Raw genomic sequence first — 13,346 nt, 5'->3', positions numbered from 1 at the left:
ACTTCTCCTGAGTACGGCGATACCACATGTGTGGCACTTTTTTGCACCCTAACTGCGCTAAGGGGCCCAAAGTCCAATGAGTACCTTTAGGATTTCACAGGTCATTTTGAGAAATTTCATTTTAAGACTACTCCTCACGGTTTAGGGCCCCTAAAATGCCAGGACAGTATAGGAACCCCACAAATGACCCCATTTTAGAAAGAAGACACCCCAAGGTATTCCGTTAGTAGTACGGTGAGTTCATAGAAGATTTTATTTTTTGTCACAAGTTAGCGGAAAATGACACTTTGTGAAAAAAACCAATAAAAAACAATTTCCGCTAACTTGCGACAAAAAATAAAATCTTCTATGAACTCACCGTACTACTAACAGAATACCTTGGGGTGTCTTCTTTCTAAAATGGAGTAATTTGTGGGGTTCCTATACTGTCCTGGCATTTTAGGGGCCCTAAACCGTGAGGAGTAGTCTTGAAACAAAATTTCTCAAAATTACCTGTGAAATCCTAAAAGGTACTCATTGGACTTTGGGCCCCTTAGCGCAGTTAGGGTGCAAAAAAGTGCCACACATGTGGTATCGCCGTACTCGGAAGAAGTAGTACAATGTGTTTTGGGGTGTATTTTTACACATACCCATGCTGGGTGGGAGAAATAACTCTGTAAATGGCCAATTGTGTGTAAAAAAATCAAAAGATTGTCATTTACAGAGGTATTTCTCCCACCCAGCATGGGTATGTGTAAAAATACACCCCAAAACACATTATACTACTTCTCCCGAGTACGGCGATACCCCATGTGTGGCACTTTTTTGCAGCCTAACTGTGCTAAGGGGCCCAAAGTCCAATGAGTACCTTTAGGATTTCACAGGTCATTTTTGTTTCAAGACTACTCCTCACGGTTTGGGGCCCCTAAAATGCCAGGGCAGTATAGGAACCCCACTAATGACCCCATTTTAGAAAGAAGACACCCCAAGGTATTCCGTTAGGAGTATGGTGAGTTCATAGAAGTTTTTATTTTTTTGTCACAAGTTTGTGAAAAAAAAACAATTAAAACAAAAAAAATTCCGCTAACTTGTGACAAAAAACTAAAATCTTCTATGAACTCACCATACTCCTAACGGAATACGTTTGGGTGTCTTCTTTCTAGAATGGGGTCATTTGTGGGGTTCCTATACTGCCCTGGCATTTTAGGGGCCCTAAACCGTGAGGAGTAGTCTTGAAACCAAATGTCGCAAAATGACCTGTGAAATCCTAAAGGTACTCATTGGACTTTGGGCCCCTTAGCGTACCTAGGGTGTAAAAAAGTGCCACATATGTGGTACCGCCGTACTCAGGAGAAGTAGTATAATGTGTTTTGGGGTGTATTTTTACACATACCCATGCTGGGTGGGAGAAATATCTCTGTAAATGACAATTGTTTGTAAATGGACAATTGTGTGTAAAAAAAAAATCAAACAATTGTCATTTACAGAGATATTTCTCCCACCCAGCATTATACTACTTTTCCTGAGTACGGCGATACCACATGTGTGACACTTTTTTGCAGCCTAGGTGCGCTAAGGGGCCCAACGTCCTAATCACAGGTCATTTTGAGGCATTTGTTTTCTAGACTACTCCTCACGGTTTAGGGCCCCTAAAATGCCAGGGCAGTATAGGAACCCCACAAGTGACCCCATTTTAGAAAGAAGACACCCCAAGGTACTCTGTTAGGTGTATGGCGAGTTCATAGAAGATTTTATTTTTTTGTCACAAGTTAGTGAAAAATGACACTTTGTGGAAAAAAAAAAAAAAATTCCGCTAACTATTGACAAAAAATAAAATCTTCTATGAACTCGTCATACACCTAACAGAATACATTGGGGTGTCTTTTTTCTAAAATGGGGTCAGTTTGTGGGGTTCCTATACCGCCCTGGCATTTTACGGGCCCAAAACCGTGAGTAGTCTGGAAACCAAATGTCTCAAAATGACTGTTCAGGGGTATAAGCATCTGCAAATTTTGATGACAGGTGGTCTATGAGGGGGCGAATTTTGTGGAACCGGTCATATGCAGGGTGGCCTTTTAGATGACAGGTTGTATTGGGCCTGATCTGATGGATAGGAGTGCTAGGGGGGGTGACAGGAGGTGATTGATGGGTGTCTCAGGGGGTGGTTAGAGGGGAAAATAGATGCAATCAATGCACTGGGGAGGTGATCGGAAGGGGGTCTGAGGGGGATCTGAGGGTTTGGCCGAGTGATCAGGAGCCCACACGGGGCAAATTAGGGCCTGATCTGATGGGTAGGTGTGCTAGAGGGTGACAGGAGGTGATTGATGGGTGTCTCAAGGTGTGATTAGAGGGGGAAATAGATGCAAGCAATGCACTGGCGAGGTAATCAGGGCTGGGGCCTGAGGGCATTCTGAGGGTGTGGGCGGGTGATTGAGTGCCCTAGGGGCAGATGGGGGTCTAATCTGATAGGTAGCAGTGACAGGGGGTGTTTAGGGTAGAGAACAGATATAAACACTGCACTTGGGAGGTGATCTGACGTCGGATCTACGGGCGAACTATTGGTGTGGGTGGGTGATCAGATTGCCCGCAAGGGGCAGGTTAGGGGCTGATTGATGGGTGGCAGTGACAGGGGGTGATTGATGGGTGGCAGTGCCAGGGGGTGATTGATGGGTGATTGACAGGTGATCAGTGGGTTATTACAGGGAAGCACAGATGTAAATATTGCACTGGCGAATTGATAAGGGGGGGTCTGAGGGCAATCTGAGCGTGTAGGCGGGTGATTGGGTGCCCGCAAGGGGCAGATTAGGGTCTGATCTGATGGGTAACAGTGACAGGTGGTGATAGGGGGTGATTGATGGGTAATTAGTGGGTGTTTAGGGTAGATAACAGATGTAAACACTGCACTTGGGAGGTGATCTGACGTCGGATCTGCGGGCGATCTATTGGTGTGGGTGGGTGATCAGATTGCCCGCAAGGGGCAGGTTAGGGGCTGATTGATGGGTAGCAGTGACAGGGGGTGATTGATGGGTGATTGACAGGTGATCAGGGGGATAGATGCATACAGTACACAGGGGGGGGGTCTGGGGAGAATCTGAGGGGTGGGGGTGATCAGGAGGGGGCAGGGGGATAAAAAAAAAAAATAGCGTTTACAGATAGTGACAGGGAGTGATTGATGGGTGATTAGGGGGGTGATTGGATGCAAACAGGGGTCTGGGGGGTGGGCAGGGGGGGGTCTGAGGGGTGCTGTGGGCGATCTGGGGCAGGGGGGGGAGAAATCAGTGTGCTTGGGTGCGACATAGGGTGGCTGCAGCCTGCCCTGGTGGTCCCTCGGACATTGGGACCACCAGGGCAGGAGGCAGCCTGTATAATACACTTTATAAACATTACAAAGTGTATTATACACTTTGTATGCGGCGATCGCAGGGTTAACATCCCGCCGGCGCTTCCGTATGGACGGTGGGATGTTGCGGCGGGTGAGCGGAGACAGGCGCCGGCGGAGGATCGCGTCACAGATGACGCGATCGCTCCGCCCATGCCCCTACAAGGACCGCCGCCATTTGTCAATACGGCGGTCCTTGCGGGGTCCACTTCCCGGCCGCCAATTGTCAATACGGCAGTCGGGAAGTGGTTAAAATAACACAATATTATAAATAATCAATACAATGCAAATATTTCTAGAATGCATTCAAATTCAATGTGATTTGTATGCAGTTGGAATTTAGACAAAAAGAAAAAATCACCAGAAAGTGCATTTAATTGGCAAATTCAAAGCTGCACACAATTTTCATCAAATCTGAATGCAAGCTGTTATTTGCATCTCATTGACCATCTCTAATTTAGATATATACAGTATTGCAAGGGATATTGGCAAGCAGTTTTTGGCTTAAACTGAAACTGAGGTGAAAATAAACTGATGAGATTAAAAAAAAAAAAAAAAAAAAATTGTATCTATCCTCCTACTCCTAAAAATGTAATTTTTTTGATAGCCCACTTTAGTTTTAAAAACTTAAATAGTAGATTTAATGTTTTATTGTCTCTGTCAATGACAGTCTTTCAAGCGTCCCCGAGCTAAAAATATAAATTATTGACCTATGTTTAAATACCCCCTGCACTTAGAAGCGGTTTTATGGCTTTATTTCTTTATCAGTGAAGATAAAGGTACCCATAAACTGCCTGATTTCTGCCATTGATATACGGCCAATTCGACCGCTCTGATCAAATCGGCTAGTAATCGATGCAGCACACAGCATGATCAAGCAACCGATTTCTGACCGGTCGATTGGCTGCTGGCGGCAGGCCAATGCATTGCAATGCATCAAATAGTGCAGCAATGCATGTCGATGGATTTTCAAGAGATTTCATACTGAAATCTATTGGAAATATGTTCCTAGTGTGTGGCACACATCAGATAGATTGCTGTCAGATTCGAACCATCAGATAGATTCCTGTCAGATGCCTGAACCTATCTGATGGTCGAATCTGTTGCAAGTCTATGGGTACTTTTATACTATAGTCCAACAAGGTCCTGACTGAAGAGAAAACTGTCACTTGCATAGCTGAATGTTAACTCTAAGGCAGAAAAAAAAAGAAGAAAGGGATTTCTCAGTGCTTCTAAAGGTACTCATTAATGACACAATCTTGATTGTACAATCTTACCATTTCTGTTCAATATGAAGGACTACCTAAAGTACTAATTCAAAATATATTCACTCTGTTTACCCTTCAACTAAACAGATTTGGTAAGATTTCACAATCAAGATTGTGTTATTAATGGGCACTTGAACTGAGACTGTTAGCTAGTGTCAGTTTTCTGCCAATTACCGTGTTGGAAGTGAATAAGAAAGCCTCTTGCCCCTGCAGCAAGGTGGAAGCTTCTGGAGAGGATCGCAGCAATTGTACTCCAAACAGTAGACATTATCTTACAGACAAGCTTTGGAAAAAGTGTTTATGCACCTCTCCAAATGCTGGATAATACTCTGGAGAATTCACACCATGATGCCCTTTTATTGTTGATTTATAAAGCGCCAACATATTCCGTGGCGCTGTAGAAAGAAAGAAACATGGGGCACATAATACAATGGTATGTTCTTAAAGTGGACCTGAACTCAGAACGTCCTCACTGCACTAAAAGATAAGCAACAGCATAATAACCTTTAAAGAAAAAAACATCTCTTTGTTACAGCTGATACAAATCCTAAAATAAATATGCACCGTTTCTACTTCCTGATTCATGGAAGCAGACATATTGTTAACATCCTGTGATTTCAAATGAGCTTATCTGCCATAGGCAGTCATGTGACACAGGGGGAGATCAATTTAAAAATTTTGATTAGACAAAAATGAGGGGGAATTAAACAGGCTAAACTCTCTAAATACACACAGGGTGCATTTCTCAGTTTTCCTTCTGACCTGTGCAAGAGTTCAGGGTTCACTTTAACCTTTTGCCAGCCATTTTTATTATAAAATTTGTTATGCACGCTGTGGCACCATTTTATTTTGTGCCTCCCCAGCCTGCCATTGCACCTCCCACAGCCTAATGCAGAGTGACACAAGGGGTGCTTAATAATTGCCTGATGTGGACGCAGGATCGGCCCTACTATTAGCCCGATATAGCCAGCTGCAGCAGCCCTGCCCCACATTATCATACACAAGATAACTCGTTCATTGCTTTTAAAGAGAGTCTGAAGCGAGAATAGATCTCGCTTCAGACCTCATATATAGCAGGGGCACGTGTGCCCCTGCTAAAACGCTGCTATCCCGCGGCTTAACGGGGGTCCCTGTCCCCCCAAACCCCCTCCGTAATGCGGGGGAGCGCTTCCTGGTTGGGGCAGGGCTAACCGCCGCAGCCCTGCCCCACGCGCGTCTGTCCGCGTATCTCCGCCTCTCCCCCGCCCCTCTCAGTCTTCCTTCACTGAGAGGGGCGGGGGAGAGGCGGCGATGCGCGTCTGATAGACGCGACTGGAGGCAGGGCTGCAGCCGTTAGCCCTGCCTCCAGGAAGAATATTACCAGCGACCATTTTCCGACCAACTTTTGCGGGGGGTGGGTTGGGGGTGAAGGGACCCCTGTTTAGCCGCGGGATAGCGGCGTTTTAGCAGGGGCACACGTGCCCCTGCTATATATGAGAGCTGAAGCGAGATTTAGTCTCGCTTCAGTGTCTCTTTAATGGGTTAAACATATATACCACATAAATAAAAAGTGATTATAAGATTGCGTAATTTTATGAAACCAGCTGCAACATATATGCATCTTGATATTTCTCCATCTATGTCAGAGGTAAAGCTGCACTGTAGAAATAAATACATGGATGTTTTCACTCGCACAAATAGCAATCCTACCTTATCTGAAGAACATTTTTTCTCAAGTTCTGCAATGGCTTCTTTTGAAGTAGATAATTGACGTTCCACATTTTGAAGCTCTAGTACCTAAAAGAATGAAAACACCATAAGTGCATAGGATACCCCAACGTTTTACATAATCATTAAAGATCTAGGTCTCTCTGTGAAGGGTATTTGGCTATCAGCTACTATTTTGTTGTCCTAAGCCCCATACACACACTCAACAGCGCTCTTTTATGCAGCACAATTTTCAAACAACTTTTGTTGTGAAACAAATTGAAACAACCAGAAAAAGTTGCTTGCTATTGTTCAAACAAATGATAAGACTGATAAGGCGTCAATCCAACAGTTGGATTGACGTCTTATCAGTTGTTTAAAGTGAACCGAGCACCTTTTTAGCACTCAGGACATTTCTATAGCACATGAAAAATGCATGCCAACAATCTTGTTTCATTATTAAAATAAACTTTCATTTTACCTTGTATTTTACAATCAAAGTATTTTTATTAGCCTGTTTCAGCAGACCTGACCGTCCTCAGAGCTCTCAGGAAGCCAATTGTTTTATTGAGCTAATTACCCAGAAGTAAACAATTGTACATTTCTTCAAAGACATTGTAGGTGTCAAGCAGTGCTACTTACCCACCCCCTTTGTTGATGAAGAGCTATGGTTTACTTCTGGGTAATTAGCTCAATAAAACAATTGGCTTCCTGAGAGCTCTGCGGACGGTCAGGTCTGCTGAAACAGGCTAATAAAAATACTTTGATTGTAAAATACAAGGTAGAATGAAAGTTTATTTTAATAATGAAACAGATTGTTGGCATGCATTTTTTCATGTGCTATAGAAATGTCCTGAGTGCTAAAAAAGTGCTCGGTTCACTTTAAACAATAGCAAGCAGCTTTTTCTAGTTTCAACTTGATTCATAACAAAAGTTGTATGATAATTGTGCAGCATAGAAGACCGCTGTTGAGCGTGTGTATGGGGCTCTAGTCACTACAGCAGTGTTTGTTGGGGGGGGGAGGGGGGCTGGAGCAGGCATGTATGGTGAGCTGTCCTGATGCTCACCGCTTCCGTTCTCCATTCTTCCCCCTGATACTCCTAAATGCCCTCCGGCAACCTCTTCCTGGTCAGCCATCACTGTGCCTGCACTGGGCCGGCTGTGCATGTCTTACAGTGTACAATCGTGGCCGGGATCGATTTGGCATGAAGTCATAAGTTCCTTATTAAAGCGGAATGAAGACCAGCTTTTCTTCTTTGCTCTAATAGATTATTTACAGCATATTATATACAACCAGCATTTTTTTTTTTACTAGAACAGCATTTAAAGGGTTAAACACAGGCCTTAGAAGCTCCCCTGCAGGGAAAGCTGGACATCCAAACTAGAGATAATGTTATCTTGTGTTTCATTGTATCAAGTGAGGAATGTAAACAAACCCTTCTCTGACACTGCTGGGTCTCCTAAAGACAGTGAGACAATCAGAAAGCATTTCTGCTTACATTAGAAGATGAATAAAGCAGTTATAAATAAAATGCAAAGTCAGCTTTCAAAGCAAAAAAAGTGTACTTTGGGAACATATAATTTCTAAATGAATAATAATACTTATGCACAAAAACAAATAAGATAACCGTCTGGCATATAAAAAGTAGGAAAACATGTTTTTTATTGAATGTTGTGTCAGGGTTTTATACCGCTTTAAAGCCACAGAAAGAAGAAGAAAAAAGTTTGGGTGAGCCAAACAGATAGCAATGATACTGTTATAGTGAAAGTCTATTTTTACATTTTAACTTTATACAGTATAGTACTTTGTTATTAAATATTTTTCTATAAATGTTTTCAGATTGTGGTACGAATCATCTAAGTTTGCATTATTCTTATGGGGAAATTTGCTTTGATATAAGAGTGCTTTAGATTACAAGCATGTTTTTGGAAAGAATTATGCTTGCAAACCAAGGTTCCACTGTACTTCCATGGCAGCGCATAAAGGAGGATCGAGCAGAACCTAAAGGAAATGCTGTTTGGGCAAGTATGCATTTTTGTTAAATGTTAGCATTTCACCCATGGTGGAAGACACATTACTATGGACCTTTACAAGTAGTCGCTGGTTAATGAATGGGATAGGGACTATAGGTTCATCACTAACCTGTATCCATTCTTAAGTTGGAACACTGCTCTGTGCCTCCAGTGTCCTCCTATGTGTCACCTTTGTTCCCCTGGTCCTTCAAGTGTCCCCCTCTGCCCCTTCCCCCCACGGCGTCACCTCTGCCTCCGTGTTCCTATGTACCACCTCTACGTTTCTCTGTCCTAGTGATGATCATAATGTGCCAATTTCACAAAAAATTCTGCAATTATGATTATACTTAGTTACAATTTTGAAACTGATTTTGTGCAATCCACGCAATCTTCCAGAGGGTTCCAGCGCTGGATCACAGGTTTGCTTAAAATGTATAAAATGTGTAAGCAGAACTCTGAACTCACTTTAGAGTCTAGTGTATTGTAGCAAAATGTCATTTTACCGAGTTTTAAAACCATTTTTTTCATTGGTTTTCTCTAAAACTACTTTTCTTCTTTCTGTTGGAAAAAAATTTTTTTGACTTGTTCTCATTTTTGTGCCTTTTGTATTGGCGGGTACTTCTTAAAGTAAACCTCCAGACTAAAAATCTACTCAGCAGCACTGAAAAGGGTTGGTGTTTCTTTAACAGTTTCACAGCATCAGAACTTTGTTTTTCTTACCCAAGCCTCAATTTAGCTGCACAGAAGAAATCTGCCCGGGCATTTTTCTCCTGATGCTGTGCAAAGCATGATGGGATTTCTGATGTTGTTCTCCTGCTGTTTTGGCGCAATTTTTTTTTCTTTTTTTTTAATTTGAGATTTGAGGCCTAGCGCGCGCAGCTGAGTGGGGTGATCAGGACACAGGGCAGTTGGAACTGTGTCTCATGCAAACTGTCACCTCCTTTCAACCAAAAAGATGGCTGCCCCATCAAATCACAAACATTTGCCTGTTCTTTTAAAACAGGGCCGGTAAGAGATTAGGCCGGTCTAATTAGAACAGGGCCGGTAAGAGAGGTAAGCCAAAATTACCCATCTATTTTAATTAACATAACTGATGTAACTTAAAGAGACACTGAAGCGAAAAAAAAAATGATATAATGAATTGGTTGTGTACTATGAATAATTACTAGAAGATTAGCAGCAAAGAAAATATTCTCATACTTTTATTTTCAGGTATATAGTGTTTTTTCTAACATTGCATTATCCTATAATATGTGCAGATTACACAACACTCAGCATTCAAAATGAGTCTTTCAGAGCAGTCTGTGAAGTAATGAACTCTCCTCTAGCAGAGCAAAAGTAAACAGTTCAATTACAGTTGAGATAATAAAAGTCAGATAACAGCCCTCTCCACAACTAAGTTAGTGGGAGAGCTTAATAGCTTTTTTGCATAGAGATAACAACTGGAGTTTCTCAACTCTTCCTGTACTGGAAACAATTAGACTGATGTATCTGATCTTAATGTTTTTTTTCTTAGCTGTACTACACATACAAATCATAATATCATCATTTTTTTTTCGCTTCAGTGTCTCTTTAATGACAGTATGTTTGTTTAGGCTGAAGTTCCCCTTTAAGTGGGGCGTTCGTAAGTTGGGGACTACCTGTATGAAAGATAGTTTAGGGAAAATAGTGTGTGTATTATTATAGCACCCGCCAGATAAGGAGGTGGGGCACTGATGCAACTAAAGAAGATGCTTATCTGGTATCTTTCACACTGCAAACTATCTGAATGATACCTAACTGCTGGCCTGGCCTCCCTCACCTGGTATTAAATATACAGACTGGAAGCCAGCTTTTCTAGCTCAAAATACTAATATTTTAGATATTTAGATTTTATGCTTTGCCATTGCTTCTGAAAATATGCAGTCTCCCATTCGGGATCTCTATGGTTATTTCCAGAAGAGCAGATCAGCACTGGAAACAGTGTATGGCTGTAAGGAGCTCTGATAGCACTGCAAAATCAGTGCATTATCCTTTTACCGCTACAGCAAATCTGACATGTAAATGGTATGTGTGAACAAACCGCTGAAGAAAAAACTGTATGGATCTGAGTTACCTGTTGCTCATATATGCTGGCCAGCTCAGAGCACTGCCTCTTCAGGCTCACATTCTCCTCCAAGACTTTCAGGAGCTCTCTACAAAACAGATGTCACAGTGTCACTGTATTTGCCAATCACACAACATTTGCCATATAATTGGTCATTTCATTTACTTGGAATTGTTTTCTTTGTCCTCTTCCAGTTGGTATTTCAGGTTTTGCCTGTGCTGTTTTTCAGTTTCCAGAAGCTCCATGTTTTTCTGTTAAATAAGACAACATTATTACAACAAGCCATTCACCATTAATGATCTATCTACAGCATACATGTCAAACTCTGGCCCACGGGCCGAATTTGGCCCTAGGAGCCATTAAATTTGGCCCTCAAGTAGTTACCCAATTTTGCATTATGTTTGGCCCACTCTAGACCACCAGGGAAGCTATATTGGAGGTTAAGCCCTTGAACATCAGGGAAGCCATATGGGGGAGGTAGGGGGAAAGCACTAAACACTAGGGAACTGTATAGGGGAGGCTGGGGGCCTCTAGACACCAGGGAACTGTATGGGGGGAGGGGGGGGGAGGACCTCTAGACACCAGAGAACTTTATAAGGGAGGAAGGTGTGGCCATTAAACATTGAGGTTGGCCCGCGACTAGGCCTCAGTGTACAATTTCGGCCCACTTTGTATTTGAGTTTGACACCCCTGATCTACAGGTATAAATCTGGTCACACGACTTGAAGTGGTTCACTCTATATACTGTAAATCGGTGTTTCTCAACATCTTATTGGTATGTACCCCTTTTAAAACCCTGTACACACCAAGTACCCCCTAGCATAGTAAACATTATCACAAGTACCCCTTGACAAATATATATTTAATCGTAGTACATGATAATTGGTTCTAAACAATTTCCAAGAATGTACTATTGCTTTTAATTAGCTAAAATACTAATTTGGTGTTGTTTAAATAAGATTTATCATTTTCTAAAACTCTGAATTTGTTATTCTTGGTTAAGTATATCAAGCCTGAGTACCCCCTGCAACCATCAGAAGTACTCCCTGGGGTACGCGTACCACTGGTTGAGAACTTACAGTAGGCTGTATTAGATAGGCTGCTGCTTTTATCAAATCCACTATGATGTTCAGGTTGCAAAGGGAAGGAGCAGAGACTGAATACACTGAGAAAATTGCAGACTAGAGCTATGGAAGTCAGTGGGGCAAGAAGTGAGGAGAAGGGTCTCCTAACCAGAGTTCCTGCATAGAAAAGAATGAGGTTTGCCCACATAGACTTAGGAAAACTGGACTTGCATTAAGGTGGCCACACACCATACAATTTTTTAAAATATCTGTTCAATTCAAGAATATGCAATCAATTATTCTGGCCGATTGTAACATTTAAAAAATCTGACCAATGTACCACACACGTGTTTAATTTTTCCTCAATTATGATAAAAATGATTGGAAAATTTCTTGGGTGCATATATTAATAGACTGACAATCTACCACACACCATTCAACTTTCATAAAAATTGATCAGAAAAATCAACCATTCCCGATCAACGTTTATCGAATAAAAACGGGAAATCCAATCAGATTTCTTGCTTGAATAAAAGCTTTTGAATTTTTCTGGAATTCGAATCTTTTTTATCGAATTGCCATAAAATTGGATCATTTTATTGCATCGTGTGGCAGATCGCTGTACACAGAGCTGGTGGTACACAGAGCTGGTGGTAAGGCTGAATGTCATGCGGTGTTATTCAGAAGTGCAAGGGTCAATAAGATGAGCTTTACTCAGTCCCACTGTGTCCTTTGAAAAGTAGGGACTAGGGAACTAGGGCAGTCACCCTACCTCATGTTACCGTTATCTATTCTCTGCATTACTTGTTCTTGGCATTAGAACAAAGGCCACTCTGTGAGGCAGCCTGGGGTGGGAGGGACTCTGGCTGGAATCGAGTACTAGGAAGTCTAGATGAATTCAAGCCACTGGAGTAAGAGGACAGTGACTGCAGCCAGTTCTGGTCAGGTGGCAAGGCTGCTAAGTATGAAGCCTTATTATCAGCTAGCTGTATGCCAATCAAATATGAGATACCTAGAAAAACACTAATTACCTTGGTGCAGGAATAATAAACATAAGCAGAAGCAGGAGGCATCTTACTGTACAGAAACCAGTGCATTATGCCTAGTGGATAGAACCATCAATTTATCAGATTTAAAGTAAATGTGGAGTAAGATAGCTATGGACAGGGAAGGCTCTGGATCCTATAGAGCCTTCCCTGTCCTCTCTTGCTCCCTTTGTTCCAGCATCGTCACCCCTGTTGTGTGTATATGTGAGTATATGTCCGCACAGACGCAGTAGAGCCGCCTGTCTTCAGACGCACTTGGGGACACAAGAACTTCCGAAGCTTACCTAGGCGGCAAATTTAAACGGGGGTGACGGAGCTGGAATAGGGGAACAAGAGAGGACAGTGAAACCTCTGTAGGATTCAGAGCCTTCCCTGTCCATAGGTAAGCATCAGTCTTTTTGGTTTTTACTTGCTTCAAATTTATTTTTAAACAAAGAAAACATTATGTTTGTACACTGGGGGGCAGGGTTCTCTTACTGGCCTCCTGGTAGCAAAGTGCCATTTATTCTATGACTGTCTGGAATATTCTATCCATAAGACAGCTTATTTTCTGCATATAGCACACAAGTTGTTACTTAATAAATATAATACAAGGATTGATGATCGGATCTTCTTACAGAAAGTTCTGCTTTACGGATCTCATTTTCACGCCTGCTATTGCCAAGCTCTGCTTTCAGCTGGTCAGTCTCAAATTTCATAACTTCTTCCATGTTATCATAAGCATCTTGAAGGGATCGCTTCTCCTCCAACAAGGTTTCATGCTCCAGTCTGATAGAAGAGAAGATTACAAAAATACAAGTATAATCATTATGTTATGTAAAAAAT

The 13,346-nt window shown here is 42.1% G+C and overlaps 1 protein-coding gene across 1 annotated transcript in view; it reads right to left on the bottom strand.

The window, feature by feature from the left end:
* Positions 1-13,346, bottom strand: part of KIF15 (kinesin family member 15) — a 118,167-nt gene that overhangs the window by 40,943 nt on the left and 63,878 nt on the right. Inside the window, exons 21-24 of the mRNA XM_068236320.1 lie at positions 13,139-13,289; positions 10,577-10,662; positions 10,421-10,499; positions 6,316-6,402 (exon numbers count right to left, since the gene is read on the bottom strand). Of these exons, the coding sequence (XP_068092421.1) occupies positions 6,316-6,402; positions 10,421-10,499; positions 10,577-10,662; positions 13,139-13,289 (403 nt within the window). The remainder of the gene's footprint in view (positions 1-6,315; positions 6,403-10,420; positions 10,500-10,576; positions 10,663-13,138; positions 13,290-13,346) is intronic.

The sequence above is a fragment of the Hyperolius riggenbachi genome, chromosome 5 (assembly GCF_040937935.1).
Source record: "Hyperolius riggenbachi isolate aHypRig1 chromosome 5, aHypRig1.pri, whole genome shotgun sequence".
Classification (NCBI taxonomy): Eukaryota; Metazoa; Chordata; class Amphibia; order Anura; family Hyperoliidae; genus Hyperolius; species Hyperolius riggenbachi.
The sequence above is the reverse complement of the archived record's forward strand: the minus strand, read 5'-3'. Positions and strand labels throughout refer to the sequence as shown.